Raw genomic sequence first — 22,352 nt, forward strand, 5'->3', positions numbered from 1 at the left:
AACGGGCGGGTCCAACACGTACCTGTTATTTATTATTTTTTTTTAATTATTTTTTAAAATTTATACCTAAAGGGTAAAGGCTGCCTAAAAAAACTAAAACAAAAAAAAAAACCCTAAAACTAATTGTCTGAAAACATCACAGCCGCCCGCTCCGCTCGTCGTCCCCCCCCTTCCTTCTCTGCTCGTCATCGTCTTCTCTTCTCCCATCGTCGACAGTCGCCGCCCAGCCTCAGGCCATCAACGACTTAACCCACTCGACTCCCTTCTCCACTTCCAGGCAGCGTAGACGGTTGTAGAGAGCGCCTGACCTTCACCCAGCCAGAACAACGAAGCCACAGCTCCAGTCCACAGTGCCCGTCCACTTCGTCGGACGTTCATCCAGCCACAGCGACCGTCGACACTCCACAACTTAGCCGATCTCCTCACTCCTCAGCTAGGTATGGTATTATTTATATATATTATTTAATTTTTTTTATTTGTACAGAATAAATTTAAAATAGCTTTGGGTTTATGTGTGAAAATATGTTTAATATGCTGAATAACTGAGATTTTTGAATAACTAAGATTTATATATATTATTTAATTTTTTTTATTTGTACAAAATAAAATAAACTGCTTTATATGTTTAATTGTAAACTTAAATATAAATAAAAATAGATTTTTGAATAACTGAAATTTTTGTTTTTATTTTTTATTTTTGATCTTGTTTGTTTTGATTATTTTTGTGTATGAAATTTATTATGTCATAGTCTAAAATTAATTTAATTATTTAGGTGGAGTTATGGATATTAATATAGAAATACAAGATGTGGTTATAGAAGATAATGATATGCCTAATATTGAAGTGGAAGAGGAAGGGGAAAATGATAAAGAGGAAATGGGGAATGAGAAAAATAAAAAGCCTAAGGGGAAGTCAGATATTTGGCAGTTTTTTACTAGAATTGTGGGTGGTAATCCTGAGGATCCTAGGGCAGCATGTAATTTTTGTGGGAAGGATTATGCTGCTCACCCTAAAAATTGCGGAACTAGTACTTTATGGAATCACTTGAATCGGTTGTGTCCAAAGAATCCTAATAGGGTGAACAAACAAAAGACCTTGTGTTTCGAACCTAAGAAAGAGGGAGAGGGTGGTGTTACTACGAACTTCATTACAGTGCAATTTGATAAACAAAAGTGTAGGCAGTCTATTGCAAAATACATTTTGTTGGAGGAGTTGCCTTTTAGGCATGTGGAGAGTGAAGGGTTTAGGCAATTGATTCGTCAGTTAGAACCGAGACTTGAAACTATATCCCGTATGACAATTGCTAGAGACATTTATCAACTGTACTTGGATGAAAAAGAAGTAATGAGAGGTGTTATGAAAAAAGTAAGGGTTTCTCTTACTACTGACACATGGACTTCTATCCAAAATATAAACTATATGTGTCTCACTGCACATTGGATTGATAGTGATTGGAAGTTACAAAAAACGATCATTAACTTTTGTCAAATCACTGATCATAACAGGGAGACAATAGGGACTGAGATTGAAAGTTGTCTTAATCAATGGGGGATTCATAAGATTTTCACAATTACAGTTGATAATACTAGTACAAATAGCACTGCGATTGAGTATGTTTTGAGAAAATTCAAGAGCAAAAGGCATGCTATAATTTTGGATGGAGAGTTATTGCATTTAAGATGTTGTGCACATATTGTCAATCTGATAGTAACTGATGGGCTAAAGGAAAAAAATGAGTCAATTGCTGCCATAAGAAATGCTGTGAAATATGTAAGATCATCACCATCAAGGTTGTTGGCATTTAAAGAATGTGTCAAAGCTGAAGATATTGAGTGTAAGGGGCTATTGTGTTTAGATGTGCCTACAAGATGGAACTCTACTTATTTGATGTTAGAGTGTGCTCTTAAGTTCCAAAAGGCATTTGACAGGATAAAGACCGACAAAAATTATAGGTATTATTTCACTGAGGAGGATAATGGAAAGAGTAAGGAAGGACCACCTAATGAAGATGATTGGGAAAATGCAAGGATCTTTGTGAAGTTTTTAAAAACGTTTTATGAAGTCACTTTGAAATTTAGTGGGTCTTCTTATGTGACCTCTAACTTGTATTTTCAAGAGATCTGCGAAATTCAGAATGAGTTGATAACTTTGTCAAAGGCAAGAGATGGAATGCTATCCTCCATGGCTGCTAATATGAAAAAAAAATATTGATAAATATTGGGGAGAGCCAAAGGCAGCTAATGGTGCATTAATCATTGCTACTGTTCTTGATCCTAGGTACAAGTTATAATTTGTGGCTGACTGTTATGAAACTTTCTATGATATATCATTGCAGTCAAAGTTGATTAAGAAAATTGAAGAGAATTTGCGCAAGCTGCTTGATTTTTACAATGAGATGCACTTTGGCGTGGGCCCAAGTTCAACTACAAGTTCTAATTTATCAGTTTTTGTTGAAGGAGATACGACTAAACCTGGGGGACTTGTCTCCAAGTTTATGTCTAAAAAACGACAACACGATGGTGAAAGAAAGAGAAATGAGATTGACAAATATTTGGCTGATGATACTGAAGATTTTGTTGTGGGTCAGCGTTTTGATATCTTGAAGTGGTGGACGAGACAATCGAATAGGTATCCGGTATTATCTTTGATTGCTCAAGATGTTTTGGCCATTCCTGTTACCACTGTGCCATCAGAGTCTGCATGTAAAGCCCGCTTAGTTAATTTGGAAATTATCAGTTAATTGTGATTAATTATGAAATTATTTATAGCTATTTAAATAATTTATTATACTGTTATTTATGTTATTCAGTAGCTTGCATATTTTGCATTTCCGGTGTCCGGTATTTTGGAACTCGGCGTTTGGCTCAGTAGAAATCACAACTTAGTATGTTAGTAGTTTGGGGACGGGTTTTAGACATTGGGAATGTCGGGAATGGCCGGGAATTTAGAATTTCCCAAAAATACCCCTTTAGTATGATTTATGTGATTTTATGGTGGAGGGGCAAATTGGTCTTTTTGCCTCATTAGTATTATATCTTTGTTGATTTTGTGAAAAGGAAAATAATGTTTATGTTAATGTTATTTGGCTGAAAGTGTTATATGCTAGGTGTCATTTAATTATTTTCATTTTACATCAAAAAAATGCTAAGTTAGAAAAAATAGAATTTTCCAAAGAAAACTCTCTCTTTTCCTCTCATTTTTTTCGGCCAAGCTTAGGGAGCAGCTAGGGCTGGATTTCTTTGTTGAATTCAAGTTATTTTAGCAAGATCAAAGTGATTTCCTTTGAGGTATTTCTTGGCTTTAGTTTCTTACTTTGTTTTTCTTGAAATTTATGATGAAAATGGTTGTTGCATGCTTGAATCTTTGTGGTTGTTGCTGCTGAAATATTGTTGTTGTCTCTGAGATTTAAGTATGTTGATTTGTGATTATTTAGGTTGTTAGTAATGAGTGTTAAATTGCTTTGCTCAAAATTGGAAGTTTTAGCTCAAAATATGGTTTTCAAAGAGAATTGATTGAATCTGTTGCTGGGTTGTTGTTGATGTTTTTGTTTGATTTCAGAAGCTATTTCATGCATATTTGAGTAGAATTGACTAGGTTTGAATGCATGTTTGTGGGATTTGCTCAAGTTTGAGTTTAGAACTCAAAGCTTGAGCTTTAATGGTGAATTTTGTTTCTGTGGTTTCTGGGTTAGTTTGTTGCCTTAGATTTGTTCTTTGGGGTATTTAGAGCAGGTCTGGAAGGTTTGGAACCAATTGGGTTTGATTTGGTTGAGTTAGGAATTTTTCCTGCGAGGAACCGGAATTCCGGTTGTGCAACCGGAATTCCGGATGGGTGTCCAGTAATTCGCAGAACCGGAATTTCGGTTGGGCAACCGGTCTACCGGTTGGGGAATTTTCAGAAACCCTAGTTTTCCTCGTTATGTATATAGGAAGCCTGCTAGATTGCATTAGTTATGTATATAGGCTTCGAACCATCCAACCCTGTCACGTTGGTACAGGCTGGAGTATGACCAGCAGCCGGAGTATGACCGGTTTGACCGATCAGGCTGACATTTGGTTGGTGGTTCAGTGCTATTGACCTATCCCGTCGGTACAGGCTGGAGTATGACCAGCAGCCGGAGTATGACCGGTTCGACCGATCAGGAGGATATTTGTCAATAGTACCGTCCCTGTGAACGTTCAAAACTCAGTACCATGTTGGACATGGCAGTAGTGGCTCAGTACCATGTTGGACATGGCAGTAGCGGGACTCAGTATCGTGTTGGACACGGCAGTTAGAATTATGTATGATATTATTATGCTTTTCTTACTGAGTCTGTCGACTCACAGTTTACGTTTATGTGTAGGTAAAGGGAAGGCTATAGCTGATGGACCGTGAGCGAGCTTATGAGATTGTACATGTCGGGGCGGTTAGGCCTGGAGCGTACGATCCTCGGGACAGCAAGGCTGAATTTTTGTAACTGGTCGTTAGACGACCCTTATTTTTATGTAACAGTTAAACAGTTAAACTTTTTGTAAATATTTTTATAATCGGGATCCCGAGTCTTTTGTAATATGGTTTTATAAGTTTAATTAAAAAGTAAAATTTTAATTAATCACGTTTTTCCATAAACCTCGTTGATTAGCAACGAGCTGCACATTACGTTTAAAAAATCACGTAATACGCCTAAGGTAGTTAGGGTGTTACAATTTGGTATCAGAGCCGCCAGGTTGTCTTCCGAAGATCGTCACGACATGTACAATCATCATCAGCAGTTAGCTCGGTTCACGGTTCAGTAAGCCTTTACTGCTTTAGTAGTTTATTTTATTCAGTTATGAAAAAGAAAAGCCTGTTAGGAAGCATGTTAGTAGCCTGATAGTAGAATAGGCGCATGTTTCATTTTTTTTATTTCCAAATTAAGCGGCATTAGTAAGCTCTCCTTGAATACGACCTGATATGCCACCTCTTGGTTTCGCAGGCGGTTCTAACTAGATGGACGCCAGGCGGACTACCAGGAGTCAGGGCAAACTCCGTAGGGTTGAATCAAGGTCAGGGAGCTCAGTTTCCCCCACCTGCTAGGGGCCGAGGTAGAGGTCCCCGAGGCAGGGCTCGTGGCCGGGGTGATGAGAACCCGCCACAGGCTGCCCAGGCTCCCCCAGCCGATCAGGGAGCCCCGAATTGGGAGTTGCGGTTTGCGGAGATGCAAGCCCGGATCGAAGAACAAGACCTCGAGATTCAGAGGTTGAGACAGCAGGGTGCTCCTGCAGCCTCGTGCCCATAGTTCCGTGGCACCCGCCCCTGCCGCCTGTGCCGAGATAGTGGTGGCGGCCCATAGATTGGAACCATTATATGAGCGGTTCCGGAAGCAAGCACCTCCGGTATTCCTGGGAGGTCCGGACGTGATGAAAGCCGAGCAATGGCTGACGGTGATCACCAAAATTCTGAATTTCATGGGTGTCACCGGTAACGACAGAGTGGTGTGCGCCACGTTTCAGTTCCAGGAGGACGCGTTGGTCTGGTGGGACATGGTGTCTCAGATCCATGACGTCACCACCATGACCTGGGAAAGGTTTCAGGAACTCTTTAATGCGAAATACTACAATGAGGCGGTCAGAAGCGCCAAGAGGAAAGAGTTCGTTCACCTGACCCAGCGGGAGAACATGAGCGTCACTGAGTATACTACTCAGTTTGATCGGTTGGCGAGGTTAGCCTCGGGAATTGTGCCGACCGACTTCAGCAAGAAGGAGAAGTATCTGGACGGATTGAATCCCAAGATCAGGCATGACCTGATGATCACCACAGACGACAGCACCACCTATGCTCAGATGGTGGAGAAGGCACTGCGAGCTGAGGGCGCAGTGGGGTGCATGTCAGAATCAGCGAGTACTCCGGTTAGTGGCGGGGCTCCTACCCCTCCTGCATCAGGCTATAGCAGGGGGAGTAGTGGTTCGGCCATTGATCAGAGGAAGAGGGCACCCACTGCTTCCGGTGGCTCGAGTCAGAACAAGAGGTTCCGGGGAACCGGAACGAGGGAGTCGTCCTGGTGGTACTGAGACCCGATTCTCCTATCCCGAGTGCCCTAGCTGCAAGAGGCACCATCGGGGTGAGTGCAAAGGTCAGGGATGCTTTCATTGTGGCATGCCCGGACACTTCAAGAGGGAATGTCCCCAGCTCCGACCAGAGGCACCGCGAGCTCCAGCGATACCCACTCCAGCCAGGGTGTTCGCTATCACACAGGCTGATGCAGATGCCAGCCCATCAGTAGTCACAGGTCAGCTTTCTATTAACAACTCACTATATTAAGTGCTGTTTGATTCTGGGGCTACACATTCTTATGTGGCGGCCAGAGTCTTTAGTAAATTGGGTAGACCCTTTGATAGATATGAATCAGGGTTTGGAACCCTGTTACCTGGCGGAGAATTGGTTATCTCCAATAGGTGGATTAGGTCTATGCCGATCAGGACAGATGGTAGAGAGTTAAGCGCTGATCTGATAGAGATGAGCTTAGTCGAATTCGATATTATTTTAGGAATGGATTTCCTATCTAAATATTCGGCGAGCATTGATTGTAAAAGGAAGATGGTGGTCTTCCAACCGGAAAGTGAAGAACCGTTTGTATTTGTGGGTTCAGTTCAGGGATCTCGGATCCCGGTGATCTCGGCTATGTCAGTAAGAGAATTGTTGCACGGCGGGTGCTTAGGGTTTCTGGCCGTGGTGGTGGACACCACTCGGCCAGACACCATTCGGCCAGAGGACATCAGAGTGGTTCGGGAATTTTTGGACATTTTTCCCGAAGAACTTCCAGGGTTACCACCTCAGCGGGAGATTGATTTCGTGATTGACTTGGCACCAGGAGTGGAACCGGTTTCCAAAGCCCCGTATAGGATGGCTCCAGCTGAACTTAAGGAATTAAAGATTCAGCTCCAAGGGTTGCTTGACATAGGGTTCATTCGGCCCAGTGTATCACCTTGGGGAGCCCCGGTATTGTTCGTCAAGAAGAAGGATGGATCTATGAGGATGTGCATCGACTACAGGGAGTTGAACAAGCTGACGGTGAAGAATAAATATCCATTACCTAGGATCGATGACTTGTTCGATCAGCTTCAGGGGAAGACGGTCTTTTCTAAGATTGATCTCCGTTCGGGTTATCATCAGTTGAGAATCCGAGAGGAGGACATTCCAAAGACGGCTTTCCGCACTAGGTATGGACATTACGAGTTTCTGGTTATGTCATTCGGACTAACCAATGCTCCCGCAGATTCATGGACACGATGAATAGAGTATTCAAGGATTTCCTCGATATCTGTGTGATTGTGTTTATCGACGACATCCTCGTGTACTCTCAATCAGAAGAGGAGCATGAGTTACATCTTCAGATGGTACTGCAACGACTTCGAGAACATAAGCTTTACGCCAAGTTCAAGAAATGTGAGTTCTGGTTGTCTCAGGTGTCCTTCCTAGGGCACATTGTGAGTAAAGATGGGATCAAGGTGGATCCCGGGAAGATTGAATCCGTCAGGGATTGGCCGAGACCGAAGACAGTGACAGAGATCAGAAGCTTCTTGGGATTAGCTGGGTACTACCGTAGGTTCGTGGAGGGGTTCTCCAAAATTTCAATGCCCCTAACCGAGCTTACAAAGAAGAATCAGCGGTTTATTTGGTCAGATAAGTGCGAAGCTAGCTTTCAGGAGCTAAAGCAGAGGTTGATTACTGCTCCGGTGCTAGCTTTGCCTTCGGACAAAGAGAAGTTCGTAGTCTATTGTGACGCATCCAAACAGGGTTTGGGGTGTGTATTGATGCAAGCCGACCGGGTTATCGCCTATGCCTCCCGTCAGTTAAAGGATTATGAACAGCAATACCCGACTCATGATCTAGAATTGGCCGCAGTTGTTTTTGCACTGAAGATATGGCGGCATTACCTTTATGGGGAGAAGTGTGAGATCTATACCGACCATAAAAGTCTCAAGTATTTCTTTACTCAGAAAGATTTGAACATGAGACAAAGGCGTTGGTTGGAATTAGTGAAGGATTATGATTGTGATATCCTCTATCATCCCGAAAAAGCCAATGTAGTGGCTGATGCCCTGAGCAGAAAGGGTCCCGGGCAAGTAGCTAGTATGATTCAGATCTCACCTCAGCTAGCTGAGGATATGGTTAGATCCAGCATTGAGTTTGTGGTAGGTCAGCTTCACAACTTGACGCTGCAATCTGATCTATTGGAAAGAATAAAAGTTGCTCAGATGACAGATCCGGAGTTAGTGAAGATCCGAGATGAGGTATTGGCTGGTCAAGCCAAAGACTTTTCGGTGTCAGATAGTGGGATGCTTTTGTATAAAGCCAGGGTTTGTGTTCCGAACAGTGTGGAACTGAGAAATGAGATCTTTGAGGAGGCTCATTCTACCCCGTATTCTCTGCATCCCGGCACCACCAAGATGTACCAAGATTTGAAACCGTACTTCTGGTGGAGCGGTATGAAGAAGAATTTGGTAGAATTCGTATCGAGATGCCTCACGTGTCAGCAGATTAAGGCTGAACATCAGAGACCAGCAGGGTTGTTGCAGCCTCTAACCCTACCAGAATGGAAATGGGAAGATATCACGATGGATTTTGTGGTCGGGTTACCTAGGACCACGGGTTTGTTTGATTCCATCTGGGTAGTGGTGGACCGATTTACGAAATCTGCTCATTTTCTGCCGGTTAGAACAACGTTCACAGTGGATCAGTTGGCAGAACTGTACGTCAGAGAGATAGTGAGACTTCACGGGGTACCGAAGTCTATAGTTTCGGACAGGGATCCGAAATTCACCTCCAAATTTTGGCAAAGTTTGCAACGGGCAATGGGTACAAAGCTAAAATTTAGTACAGCATTCCATCCTCAGACAGATGGTCAGTCCGAAAGGACAATTCAGATATTGGAAGATATGTTGAGAGCCTGTGTTATGGACTTTGAAGGCTCATGGAATAAGTATCTACCGTTGATAGAGTTTGCGTACAACAACAGTTATCAGAGTACGATAGGGATGGCTCCCTATGAACTGTTGTACGGTAGAAAATGTAGATCCCCTATCCACTGGGATGAGACAGGGGAAAGGAAATACCTAGGTCCAGAGTCAGTGCAGCGGACCAATGAGGCGATAGAGAAGATAAAAGCTAGAATGCTTGCCTCACAGAGCAGACAGAAGAGTTATGCAGATCCGAAACGCAGAGATGTTGAGTTCCAAGTAGGGGAACATGTATTTTTACGAGTATCTCCGATGAAGGGGATTAAACGTTTCGGGAAAAGAGGCAAGTTATGCCCTAGATTTACAGGACCTTTCGAGATTCTCGAGAAGATAGGTCAAGTGGCATATCGGTTAGCATTGCCTCCAGCCTTATCAGCAGTTCACAACGTATTTCATGTCTCAATGTTGAGAAAATACGTTTCAGACCCCTCTCATATACTCAGTTATGAGAGTCTTCAGCTTCAGCCAGACATGACCTATGAGGAACAGCCAGTGCAGATCCTGGATAGAAAGGATAAAGTCCTTCGGAATAAGACCATAGCATTGGTCAAGGTTCTCTGGAGAAACAGTAAGGTGGAAGAAGCCACCTGGGAGCTAGAGTCAGATATGAGAGCTCAATATCCAGAGTTATTCAGGTTAGATTTCGGGGACGAAATCCTTTTAAGGGGGGGATAGTTGTAAAGCCCGCTTAGTTAATTTGGAAATTATCAGTTAATTGTGATTAATTATGAAATTATTTATAGCTATTTAAATAATTTATTATACTGTTATTTATGTTATTCAGTAGCTTGCATATTTTGCATTTCCGGTGTCCGGTATTTTGGAACTCGGCGTTTGGCTCAGTAGAAATCACAACTTAGTATGTTAGTAGTTTGGGGACGGGTTTTAGACATTGGGAATGTCGGGAATGGCCGGGAATTTAGAATTTCCCAAAAATACCCCTTTAGTATGATTTATGTGATTTTATGGTGGAGGGGCAAATTGGTCTTTTTGCCCCATTAGTATTTTATCTTTTGTGATTTTGTGAAAAGGAAAATAATGTTTATGTTAATGTTATTTGGCTGAAAGTGTTATATGCTAGGTGTCATTTAATTATTTATTTTACATCAAAAAAATACTAAGTTAGAAAAAATAGAATTTTCCAAAGAAAACTCTCTCTTTTCCTCTCATTTTTTTCGGCCAAGCTTAGGGAGCAGCTAGGGCTGGATTTCTTTGTTGAATTCAAGTTATTTTAGCAAGATCAAAGTGATTTCCTTTGAGGTATTTCTTGGCTTTAGTTTCTTACTTTGTTTTTCTTGAAATTTATGATGAAAATGGTTGTTGCATGCTTGAATCTTTGTGGTTGTTGCTGCTGAAATATTGTTGTTGTCTCTGAGATTTTTAAGTATGTTGATTTGTGATTATTTAGGTTGTTAGTAATGAGTGTTAAATTGCTTTGCTCAAAATTGGAAGTTTTAGCTCAAAATATGGTTTTCAAAGAGAATTGATTGAATCTGTTGCTGGGTTGTTGTTGATGTTTTTGTTTGATTTCAGAAGCTATTTCATGCATATTTGAGTAGAATTGACTAGGTTTGAATGCATGTTTGTGGGATTTGCTCAAGTTTGAGTTTAGAACTCAAAGCTTGAGCTTTAATGGTGAATTTTGTTTCTGTGGTTTCTAGGTTAGTTTGTTGCCTTAGATTTGTTCTTTGGGGTATTTAGAGCAGGTCTGGAAGGTTTGGAACCAATTGGGTTTGATTTGGTTGAGTTAGGAATTTTTGAAAAATTCCTGCGAGGAACCAGAATTCCGGTTGTGCAACCGGAATTCCGGATGGGTGTCCAGTAATTCGCAGAACCAGAATTCCGGTTGGGCAACCGGTCTACCGGTTGGGGAATTTTCAGAAACCCTAGTTTTCCTCGTTTTTATGTTTTTAGGGGTATTGCCATGCTTTTTATCGATAGGGAAACTTTTAGTTCCTAGTTTAAGTCCCCGGGAAGTGATTTAGCGTGTCACTTATAGCGTTGTGATTTTTATGGTTTAGGAGCCGATGTCCGCCACTCGGCTTCGGTTCCGGTCGGGTTGGCCACACACGAAATCGGAATCCAGGTAAGATTAGTATAACAGTATGCATATGTAGATTACATGTTTAGCGTGCATGTAGGAAGCCTGCTAGATTGCATTAGTTATGTATATAGGCTTCGAACCATCCAACCCTGTCACGTTGGTACAGGCTGGTGTATGACCAGCAGCCGGAGTATGACCGGTTTGACCGATCAGGCTGACATTTGGTTGGTGGTTCAGTGCTATTGACCTATCCCGTCGGTACAGGCTAGAGTATGACCAACAGCCGGAGTATGACCGGTTCGACCGATCAGGAGGATATTTGTCAATAGTACCGTCCATGTGAACGTTCAAAACTCAGTACCATGTTGGACATGGCAGTAGTGGCTCAGTACCATGTTGGACATGGCAGTAGCGGGACTCAGTATCGTGTTGGACACGGCAGTTAGAATTATGTATGATATTATTATGCTTTTCTTACTGAGTCTGTCGACTCACAGTTTACGTTTATGTGTAGGTAAAGGCAAGGCTATAGCTGATGGACCGTGAGCGAGCTTATGAGATTGTACATGTCGGGGCGGTTAGGCCTGGAGCGTACGATCCTCGGGACAGCAAGGCTGAATTTTTGTAACTGGTCGTTAGATGACCCTTATTTTTATGTAACAGTTAAACAGTTAAACTTTTTGTAAATATTTTTATAATCGGGATCCCGAGTCTTTTGTAATATGGTTTTATAAGTTTAATTAAAAAGCAAAATTTTAATTAATCACGTTTTTCCATAAACCTCGTTGATTAGCAACGAGCTGCACAGTACGTTTAAAAAATCACGTAATACGCCTAAGGTAGTTAGGGTGTTACACTGCATTTTCAATTAGGGGGAGTATTCTTGATCCATTTCGAAGCTCATTACTACCAAAGAAAGTGGAGGGTCTAATATGTTTGAAGAATTGGTATAGTGAAAGCAACCAACCAATTATTGTCAAGGAATACATGGATGAAGAAGGATTACTAAATACTTCTGAACAACTTGAAAATGGTAAAATATACTATTTGATCTTGAAAACTCCTTATACATAAATTTTATTATTACTGTTACGCTAAAAAAAATTATCTTGTTATGATATATATTTCATTCGTTTGCAGAGATTATTGCTACTCCTAGCGAGCATCCTAAATGATATATAGCGTTGTTGCAAGTTTGAAATGGTTTCATTAGAGATTAAGGTAGGTTATTATAATTATGTATTGTAATTTAATCAATATCAAGTTGTTATTTATATGGTAATTAAAGTTTTTTATTATTTTGCAGGGTTGCATTTCATTTGGAGCCAACTTTTGAAGTTACTTTTGTTTTAATTATGGAGACTTTATGAATTATTATGAACTTAGATTGTGTTATGGACTTTTTTTTTGGATTGTTATGAACTTGTATGGACTTTTTAAGGACCTTTTCTAGATTGTTATGGAGTAGTACTATGGACTTTATAAGAATTGTTACGAAATTTTCATGGATTATTATTATGCCTTGTTATGGAGTTTATAAAGATTGATATGAATTTTTTAAGGACTTTTATGCATTGTTATTAACAGGTATAAATTTTTAGTTAAATATTTTTTTTCTTGTGACAATATACTTTGGAAGTTTTGATTTTTAAGCAACCCAAACCGCCCAAAAAATCGCATAAAACCGCCCCCTAAAAAACCGCCCAACCCAAACTTTTATTGGGCAGGTATGGGTTGTGATTTTAAAAAACCGCCAAATAAAAAAACCGCAAAACCGTCCAAAAACCGCCTAACCCAACCCATGTGCAGGCCTAGTTCAGAGTAATAAAGCTGCCTAATGATGAGTGTATGAGAGTTGAGTTGAGTTCGAAAGGTACTCATTTGTGTGGTGTTTTTTTTCAGTTTTCAATTTTTTATTGTTGTGTTTAGTGTAGTTTTTATTTTGTTTTTCCTAATGGTGGAGAACCACCACCCTATTAGATTAATGGGGTTTGTTTATGTCTTGGTGAGAGATGCAAGTTTTGTCTCCTATTGGTTTATCAGTGTCTACTCATCGATGGATTTAAATTGCTTCAACGAAGATATCTTGGTCTTTCACTTTGGTCTTCAGATCTTAGAGAATCTCAAATCTTTATTGACCATTTGTTATGTGCTCCAATATGATTGAGCATCACAAAAGCATTATCATCTCGATAAAGTGTGGTCAAATGACCAAATTACCCTCCAAAGTCAAAATCAATATAAAAGAACATTATGCGCACGGAAGTCATTTCAATAGCCACAAATACATTTTACCCAAAATTGGATCCTCGAATCCAGTCTGGGTCAAAATGCTCGTTTATGACTATACTGCACTATCTTGACAAAGGTCACATGTAACACAATAAACAGATGTTACTCTTAACGAGTTAAAATTACAAAAAATTAAAAATACCCCTACTATCTCAGACTTGAACAAGTGCTTCTCACTCAAGGACTTAGGCCAAGTTCACTACTTTCTTAGAGTAGAAATATATAGGGACAACACAGGAATGTACTTATCTCAAACTAAGTACATTACTAACTTTCTGTTGAAAGTTCATATAGAGGATGCTAAGTCATGTTCTAATCCATCTAGTGCCAATACAAAACCGTCTCTCAAAGAGGGTGAACCATTTCATGATGTTACACTCTACAGAAGCACAATAGGAGCATTACAATACTTTTCTCTCACTCGTCTAGATGTGGCATTCATAGTCAATAAACTAAGTCAATTCTTACAGGCCCCAAGGACAGTACAGTGGGAAGCATGTAAGAGATTATTTCGGTATCTAAAAGGCACTATCAAAGAGGGCATTTATCTAAGACTTACTGCTGCAACAACTCTTACTGCTTACTCAGATGTAGACTAAGCGAGTTGTGTTGATGATATAGACATTCAACATGAGGATACTTGGTGTTTTGGTTAGCTAAGAAACAATAGGTTGTTGATCGTTCGAGCACAGAAAGCAAGTTTCGTGCTTTGCCAAATGCTGCAGCTGAACTAATGTGGGTTCGATCTCTACTAACTGAACTACAAGTGCCTTTAGTTCAAATGTCTTGTTATTTGGGTTGACAACCAAAGTGCTACAGCGTTAGCAGCAAACCATGTGTTCCATTCCAGGTCTAAACACATAGAAATCGATTTACAGTTTGTCCGAGATCAAATTATGGCAAAACAAGTCTTAGTTCGATATGTTCCTGGGCTCGATCAAGCAGCTGATATCTTGACTAAATTGTTAATCACTAATCGATTTTTGTACCTAAAGTCCAAACTAAAAATGGTGTCTACAAGAAAATGTAAATGATATTAAGTAAGAGTGGTTAAGACAGTTAGACTATAAAACTGTCTACAAACTAATTATTTGTTAGTTTTTTCTATTTTTATATCCTTTCTTAATTTATGTTTATGTATAGATGAGGTTTTGATGAATCAATCCTTTTCTTCTTCTTCCCTGTTTGTTGTTCTCTGTTCTATCACATGATCCAATTGTGAAAATAAATGGATAAAAAACATGTTGCAAATAAAATGATTCTTTATTTTAACTTTTTAACTAATTTTAACTTTTAAATAAAAAATGTGAAACACCATTAGAGATGGTCTGACTAATTTAGGGGGCAACAATTTTTTTTTTTTTTTGAACCAACTCAAATCATTTTTAAACTGATCCTCTCAATTCACGTTGCAACAAATAACATATCATCAATCTAGGTTAGTTCTGTTTACAATTTCGACTTCTTATAACATTCAAAGATACACTCATAAATATTGTAAAATACTTCTTACGTCTGTCATGCATATATTTAGCTCCACAAGATTTAAAATTGGTTCAAATCAATTTTTTTTTTCTTGAAATTGTTAAACCGTTAATTTGAAATTCAACCTACTACCACGTGCTAATCAGAAGAGGTATAAAAATAAAAAAAGAACACAAAACCCAAAACCCAGAAAGATGAATAAATTAAGAGATATTTTTGGGTATGATTTCCATTGGGAAGATAAATATTAGGGTAAAAGACAAATCCTTAGGCAACTACTCATTCACGCATTTAGAATTGAACATGTGTAATGTTCTTTCTTTCTTAGTGGAGTGGACCACTTGTTTAGTCCATTTCACCAACATTTTCATTCATTCATACATATAAGCTAACAAACCAAATTTTTACTAAACATAGAAAATGGAGCTTTTCCTCTATGGACTTACAACCATGTATGTTTGGTTTTAACTTTACCCCATGGCATATTTCTGGGTCCAGCTCCTTGCAGTTGTCTCGTACTTGCTCCTGTCTGTCTTGTACATGTGAGCAATCTCCGGCACCAACGGATCATCGGGGTTCGGGTCCGTCAACAGCGAACAGATTGAAAGCAATACCTGTTCATTAATAAATTCAAACATGACTCTTGAACCTTTAACTGATTCCAACATAATAATTTTATACGAAAGTGACTAAAATGTGTTTTGTATATATTCACATGTGGCTAAAAATGAAATCACACATAACAGAGTGTAATTGCCAGTGTAACTTTTTTGTGACTAACATTACCTAACACCATCAGAAAACTAACAGAGTGTAATTGCTTATGGAAACATGAACCATTTATGTGAAGGCATCCCTAACAATGGTTTACAGCGTATTTTCTTATCAGCTTTGTCTTTGTGTGTGGTTACTATACATAACACTGGAAAGAGGCCTTGGCTAAATGAACAACATATCTATGATTTCATTTTAAAAACAGAGAACAATAGCACCTAATTGCTTGTGTTAAACAGCCTCTAGAGTCTAAAATTAAAAGGGTCATTTTTAATTCATGATTATAAATGCCTTGACAAACCTTCGAAATGGTTAAAGCAGGGCTCCACTGTTCCTTCAAAATGTCAAGGCAAATGCTGCCGTTGCTGTTTATATTAGGATGGAAAACCTTTGTTCTGAATGCAACCTGCAAAGCAAAGCAGCACATCATTAAGTTCGAGAGAAAGAGACAAAGCTTTAAAGATCAATGTAAAGTGATAAAATAGCAATGATCCTCAGACATTTCTTTAGCAAAAAGAGAAAATCATAACAAAACGCTAGTAAATTAGTTATGTGAGCAGTAACAACTTTGTTCTGGATCCTATCTAGAATATCTGAATTCTTTATACAAAAATTGGCTGGTGTAATTAGTGATTACTGAAAACATGGAATGCAGGAGGCGTTCAAAGATTAAAAAAAAGAACCAAAAAAATCATGAATATGAATATGCATATACATACTATTATCTCAAAAAATATATAAATATATATATACTAAGTTAATATTAAGTGCAATACATGTTATGTATAATTTTAGTTGAATAATTAGTTTTTTCTTATTTGTACATGTTATTCAATAAAAAAACTTATTAAAAAATGTTTAATTTAAATCTTATTTATAAAAATAAAATATAACAATATTCAAAATTCAAAATTTATTGTTAATTATAATTTTAATTTAATTACCGAAATATTTTTAATTTTATAATAGTTTCATTGTTTTTAAAATATCATACGTTTTTTTTATTTTTTTAAATGATAATAATACAAAAATATTTTTTATTAAAAATAATAATAGAAAGATATTTTTTAAAATGTGTCATGGGTTATATAAAAGATAAGAGAGATATGTGTAGTGAATATTTAAATTTGAATAGTAACATTTTAAAAAAAGAAAAACACTGTTTTTACATATTTAATAGAGCATATATATCATCAGTACAAACACAGAAGAACCACAGCATTTCATCAAATTTCAATACTATTGAGACAGAAATATCTCATTAATGAAAATAAGAATTAGCAATTCAAAGCCAAATCCAGATTGGATTAACATAGAGCATCAGAGAATGACAGTTCTTTCAACAGAACAAGTAGAAAGTACCTTGGGTGGCTTAAATGGGTAATCTGGAGGGAAATGGATGGTAACTAGAAAGACACCCCCGGCATATGGACTGTCTGGAGGACCCATAATTGTTGCTTGCCAGTGAAACATGTCTTCAGCCACTGGACCTGTAAAAATAATCAAAGACAACAGAAAGAAAAATAAATAACTTGTTACATTATTTATTGAATGAGAACAATTACTATTATTGTTCTGTTTGACATAGTTTGAAACAATAATCATCTCTAACAACCATTTCAAGTTTAGCTACTATAAATATAAGCTTTGCATGGTATGGCATTCTATACTTGAGCACAATAGGAATGAAGAAAATACAAACATACAAATCCTCTACTACAAAACTAAGAGTTGTGCCAATATTAACACAGTATATTATATAGCCAAATTTGGCACAATAATAAACTTGTTCTTTTTTTCAATAAACACTAGATCAAATCACTTTTTGAAAATCTCAGCACCAAAGAAAATGACCATAAAATTTTTCTTGGCGGGTACAGTATATTATATAGCCAAGACAATCTAACACGATAATAAACTTGTATTTTTCAATAAATACTCAATCAAATTACTTTTTCAAATTTTCAGCACCAACGAAAGGGCCACAAAATTTCTCTTAATTGGAACCAACAAAAAGAATAAGAACTTTATGTTGGCACTAAACAAACACTAAAATATTTCTCTGGACATCAAGCAAAATATCAAGACCTTTCTCTTGGTACCAAACTAAAGTCTCTTGGAAAAAGAAACAAACAAAAAGTCTATTGTTACCAAACAAGAGAAATTTTCTTGATATTTTGCTCAATACCATGAGAAATTTATTGTTCTTTTCTTCAGAGCCAAGAGAGATTATTAGTCTTCTTTTCGATACCAAAAGAAAATTTGGTATTTTCTTAGGGGGTATTGCCAAGGTTAATTTCTTAGTCTTTTTGTTTGATATATTGCTTGGTGCAAGGAAAATTTATTGATCTCTTGTTCAATTACAATAGATATTTTTTGGTTTGAAATAAGGATAAGTTGCCGACCATTATTTTAATGTTCTCTGATCAAGATTTTCGAGGTGGTCCTCAAGTGTACAATCCCTTCCCCACTTAATACTTTCTCACTAGCTCAATTTCACTTCGAAAATTCAGGATGGTAGACCTAAATAGGTCAGCCTATTGTGTTGTCACACCGTTGGATAGTGGAGTATCAGTATCTTTTGTGACCAAATGATATTTTCCACCCTAGCTTACTAATGATTTCGTACCTTGAAATGGCTACTTTGCCAAATTGTTGGGTCTAAATCCAAAAATTAAACATATATGAGGCATTAGTTGGGTAATAAAACCAAAATAGATACCTGAAATGCGAACTAAATATCAAATTTTACTATTCAATATATTTGACATTCCACTCATTAGCTTGTATTGACAGCCAAGAAATATGACATCCTAATAGAATTGGAAATAACATAAAATAAAACACATTAAAAGAAATAACCAACTACCCTAATAATTTTCACTATAGTAGAATAATTCTACTACATCAATAATCCTTCACATCATAAAGGGAAAAAACAATTTCAAGGACATCCCCAACTCCTTCATTCTCCCCTCCACATGATCAGCCCACAAGTAAAACTAGGAATCCTATTAATCCAGAGTTCGAGAGTATCTTGATCCCACTGCTTTTCATCAATGATCTAACTGCCATCACATCTTTCAGGCTTTGTAAGTATTAAATTTTTGATAACAAGGCGTAACAATAATAAGTTGATGTGGAAAATTTTGAATGAATTTATCAGCTCATCGAAGCTCCCTGCCTCTTCACTTAGGCTACATCAGCATATTTTTAAAAGGCTCATCATCAAGCCTGAGACCCTAACAGATCTGTCATAAAACCATAATCCTCAATCATCAAAACCTAAAGTAATCTGGCACAACATCAGCCTACGATCTAAGAGAAACGGTATAAAAGCAATAAAATATGGAGCTCCAGACATACCCCAAGTCCACTCGTACCATATAGACAAATCAGTGATGTCCATGAAGGAACATCCGGTTACTCCTTACTATGTAAAAAACTCCCCGTACAAGAGGTTTCTAGATGCATTTTCCAATAACAAGTTTGGGCAAATTTCTTTCCAAACAAGAGGTTTGTAAATTCACAACATTTAAACAAAGCTGAAAGAACACCACTAGAGGCTCTCTTAACAATATTCCTAAATATCTTCAACGATGTGTTTGAGCACAAATTTTTGATAACATCATCAAACCAGTGAAGTTTGAGCATATCCAGCAATCACTATGCTCCAATAACTACATTTATTTCCAGAGTCTCATCAAGAACCATGTTTGCTCCTGCTAAATGGCCACATCTCCCATCATACACGGCACAGCTAGACCATTGACATACACCAATGAACCTCTAATTTGTAGTTAATGTAATTTTAAAACGGACAAGGAATTTGCACAGCGCAAACTCGTTGAAATTAAATTCCACAATTGTTGTATCACATTAGTTTTTCCTTTCAATTAATCCTAATTAAGCAAAAGTGAATGGGCACCGGTTTATAACACAACCCAAATCCAATCCTTATTCTCAAATGATTAGCAGCCTAAAATCATAGATGTCCATACAAAAAATAAGAAAACAAAAAATCGAAAAACAGCTGATCAAGACAAAGCAGAATAAAGATACAGACATACATGAACATATATATAAACATACATAGACAGATAAATAAAGGTAAAGATGATATACCAGCACTACAAGAAGTGGGAGGATCCTTCTGCAAATCCTTGAGTTCCTTCAAGATCCTTTTGGACGCCATCTGCAGAGCCCTAATAAACAACAAGATCCAACCAAACAATCACAGATCAACAACAAAAAAACATTCTATATTATGTGTTTCTATATAAAGTAAGCATACAACAACAATACATACCCAAGAAAAAGGTAAGAGCAGAACCGGAAATGGAGATGCAGATGGCCTCGTCGTTTGAGTTGATGATTATCTGTGTTTACAAGACCCGAAGAGAAAGAGAGAATGAGAGATTGAAGATTAGGGAAAGAGAGAGAGATGGCTTTAGAGAATGAATTTGGTGTCTGAATAAATATATAAATAAATAAAGAGAAAAAAATGGTTAGTGTAATTAAGTATTATATAATTTAAAAAAAATAATATTAGAAAAATTTGTTAGCCACCACTAAAATTTTTATTGGTTAGTATCTAATTCTTTTTATAAGTGGTATTTTATTATTAATTAGTAATATTAAATAAAAATTATTTTTTTTAATAATATTAAATACTTAATTAAACTAATAATAATACTAAAAATATTATATTTTTTAGCAATTTTCAAAAAAAACAAATAGAAAAAATAGAAAAGGGAATGGTGCCGCCCACTAGAAGGAATCGTCTTCCTTTTTCCTTTCCTTATTGGCTTTGTGTTATTCTAATTCCATTTCGGGTAGCTTAGCGTTTTCTATACGTTATTCATTATTATTATTATTATTATTATTATTATTATTATTTATTTTATTTATTCTTTGGCGCCGAAAGTGCCTCATCTCCCCAATAAATTAAATACACCCACTTTGATTACATTTTTATTTTCTAATAACGTGTTCTCTAAATTCTCATGCTATATGTTTTTCTTTTTTGATTTTTCTAAATATAAATTCAAAAATATTTAATACAATTTTAATATGATTTAACATTTTTTGTAATGATACATCTTCTTTTATGTAATTTCTTATGTTATCATAATAAAAGTACAAAACCTTTATAAAAAGTGAACTACCAATCATATCGCAACGTGTTGATTGCATTGCATATAATGGTTTTATTTTTTTTAGAAAAAAAAAAAAAATGTAAAATTGTATAAAATGCCAGAATTGGCTTCGACAATGACCCCTTCAAATTGGTGTAGTAGCAAGAACGGAAAGAGGTCTCAATTTTCTTGGATTGCCTTTGCCAAGTGGCTGTTAATGCAAATCCAAATATCCAATTGAAACTGTTCTTAATTGGAAGTTAACTAAAAAGTTTTTTATAACATTATTAAAATTAGAAAAATGCTAAAAGGCACCAGTGGTGCCAAGCACTCTCTTACGTGTTAATATCGCTATTGATCTAATTTAATGTCGGGTCACATATAGTTTAATATAATAGTTGTTAGGGAGTATCGCTAGTCAATCACAAGAAGACACGTCTTAAAAGTGCTAGGCACTACTGGTGCCCAATAGCAATGCTCTTAAAATTAAACATGTCTTAACTTTTAGTTCTTTTTATTATATTAAACGCAACTAGGTCAAGTTTAGTGAACAATTTGATCAGTGAAACTCGTAAGCATGACTGAGTTTTTTATAGTAAAAGAGGAGAATTGTCTCTGTAAATTACAATTCTCTTTTTTTTTTTTTTTTTGAAAGAATATTAATTAGAAAATTAGACCAAATAGTCATTACAAAATAAATTTTTTGAGAGATAAAAAACACGAAAAACATCTAAACTGGTGGTGGGCGAAGGCCCACCAAGCCACATATTTATGTGCGACAAAATTACACGATCTGGGAATACATGAAAACATACAATCGATAAAACTATTAGAGAGCTCAAACCAAAAATTAGAGTAGTTCTCAATCTCCCAATACGACGAGACGCGGTTGAGAGAGTTGATGACGCTCCTAGAGTCTCCACGATGACAAATTTATGACTGTTTAGCTTTGCGGTTTCCAAGGCTAAGCAACAGGTCGCTGCCTCACCAGAAAGAGCATCCGCAAAGTCCAGTCTAGCCGAACGAACCCAGACCACCTCCCCCAAATGGTTTCTACCAACCACCGCAATGCAAGAAATACTCAAACCAACTCTGACATCATAATTAAGTTTCAGCCAATCCTTGGGGCCAGCCATTCCTCTAGACCGGAGATACATCGAGTAACAGAGCAATTTTCAAATCTGTAAAGTCATGAAAGATAGAGTCAATACAATTGTGCAAGTTAAGTAAGCAGTTATTGTGGATTTTCTCATTTTTGGCACGCCATCCACCACAATGAAAGCAAAAATAAAGACTTCCTCTCCATTACAGTTCTCATTGTTTCATAAATTTGTTTTTCTACCCAAAAAAAAAAAATGGTCTAGTAGCTATTTCATATTTATAATGTTATACTCATTTGACTTAACTATCTTATACCTAAAAAGTTTTTTTTTTTTACTTTTTTTTTTAAAAAAAACTTTCAAGCATTCCAAAATATAAAGATGTAAATTTCAAGCAATGATCAGTTACATTTTATTTGCTTTCATGGTTATGAGAAAATTTGACACTGCCCAACCTGTTATAGACAATGACTTAAATTAGAAGATATTTTTTAGGTTTTTTAACAAATAGTATCTTAGAAGATCTTTCTTATGCAA

The 22,352-nt window shown here is 37.2% G+C and overlaps 2 protein-coding genes across 3 annotated transcripts; one reads left to right on the forward strand and one right to left on the reverse strand.

Moving 5' to 3' along the window:
• The first annotated feature begins 781 nt into the window (after positions 1-781).
• Positions 782-13,917, forward strand: LOC133038112 (zinc finger BED domain-containing protein RICESLEEPER 4-like). Its single transcript, XM_061116162.1, has 3 exons — positions 782-2,158; positions 2,337-2,703; positions 13,604-13,917. Exons 1-3 carry the CDS (start codon positions 782-784, stop codon positions 13,915-13,917), a joined length of 2,058 nt encoding a protein of 685 aa, XP_060972145.1.
• A 1,081-nt stretch (positions 13,918-14,998) lies between these two features.
• LOC115717295 (ubiquitin-conjugating enzyme E2-17 kDa) lies at positions 14,999-20,070 on the reverse strand. Of its 2 annotated transcripts, none has more exons than XM_030646266.2 (5): positions 19,887-20,070; positions 19,703-19,782; positions 16,940-17,067; positions 15,879-15,983; positions 14,999-15,417 (listed from the first exon to the last, which is right to left on the reverse strand). In XM_030646266.2, exons 2-5 carry the CDS (start codon positions 19,770-19,772, stop codon positions 15,274-15,276), a joined length of 447 nt encoding a protein of 148 aa, XP_030502126.1. In that variant the 5' UTR covers positions 19,773-19,782; positions 19,887-20,070; the 3' UTR covers positions 14,999-15,273. The 2 variants fall into 2 exon arrangements, with proteins under 2 accessions (XP_030502126.1, XP_030502125.1); XM_030646265.2 differs by having other exon boundaries at positions 19,911-20,060.
• Positions 20,071-22,352: the final 2,282 nt, after the last annotated feature.

The sequence above is a fragment of the Cannabis sativa genome, chromosome 5, assembly GCF_029168945.1.
Source record: "Cannabis sativa cultivar Pink pepper isolate KNU-18-1 chromosome 5, ASM2916894v1, whole genome shotgun sequence".
NCBI lineage: Eukaryota > Viridiplantae > Streptophyta > Magnoliopsida > Rosales > Cannabaceae > Cannabis > Cannabis sativa.

Excerpts from the sequence above, each read along its gene's own strand:
- LOC133038112 (XM_061116162.1), top strand. The coding sequence starts at position 782 with ATGGATATTAATATAGAAATACAAGATGTGGTTATAGAAGATAATGAT. Across the intron at positions 2,159-2,336 it reads AGTTGATAACTTTGTCAAAG|TCAAAGTTGATTAAGAAAAT; the intron begins GCAAGAGATGGA and ends ATATCATTGCAG. Across the intron at positions 2,704-13,603 it reads TGTGCCATCAGAGTCTGCAT|TTCATATAGAGGATGCTAAG; the intron begins GTAAAGCCCGCT and ends TTCTGTTGAAAG.
- LOC115717295 (XM_030646266.2), bottom strand. The coding sequence starts at position 19,772 with ATGGCGTCCAAAAGGATCTTGAAGGAACTCAAGGATTTGCAGAAGGAT. Across the intron at positions 15,984-16,939 it reads ACCCATTTAAGCCACCCAAG|GTTGCATTCAGAACAAAGGT; the intron begins GTACTTTCTACT and ends TTTGCTTTGCAG. Across the intron at positions 15,418-15,878 it reads CTGCTTTAACCATTTCGAAG|GTATTGCTTTCAATCTGTTC; the intron begins GTTTGTCAAGGC and ends ATTAATGAACAG.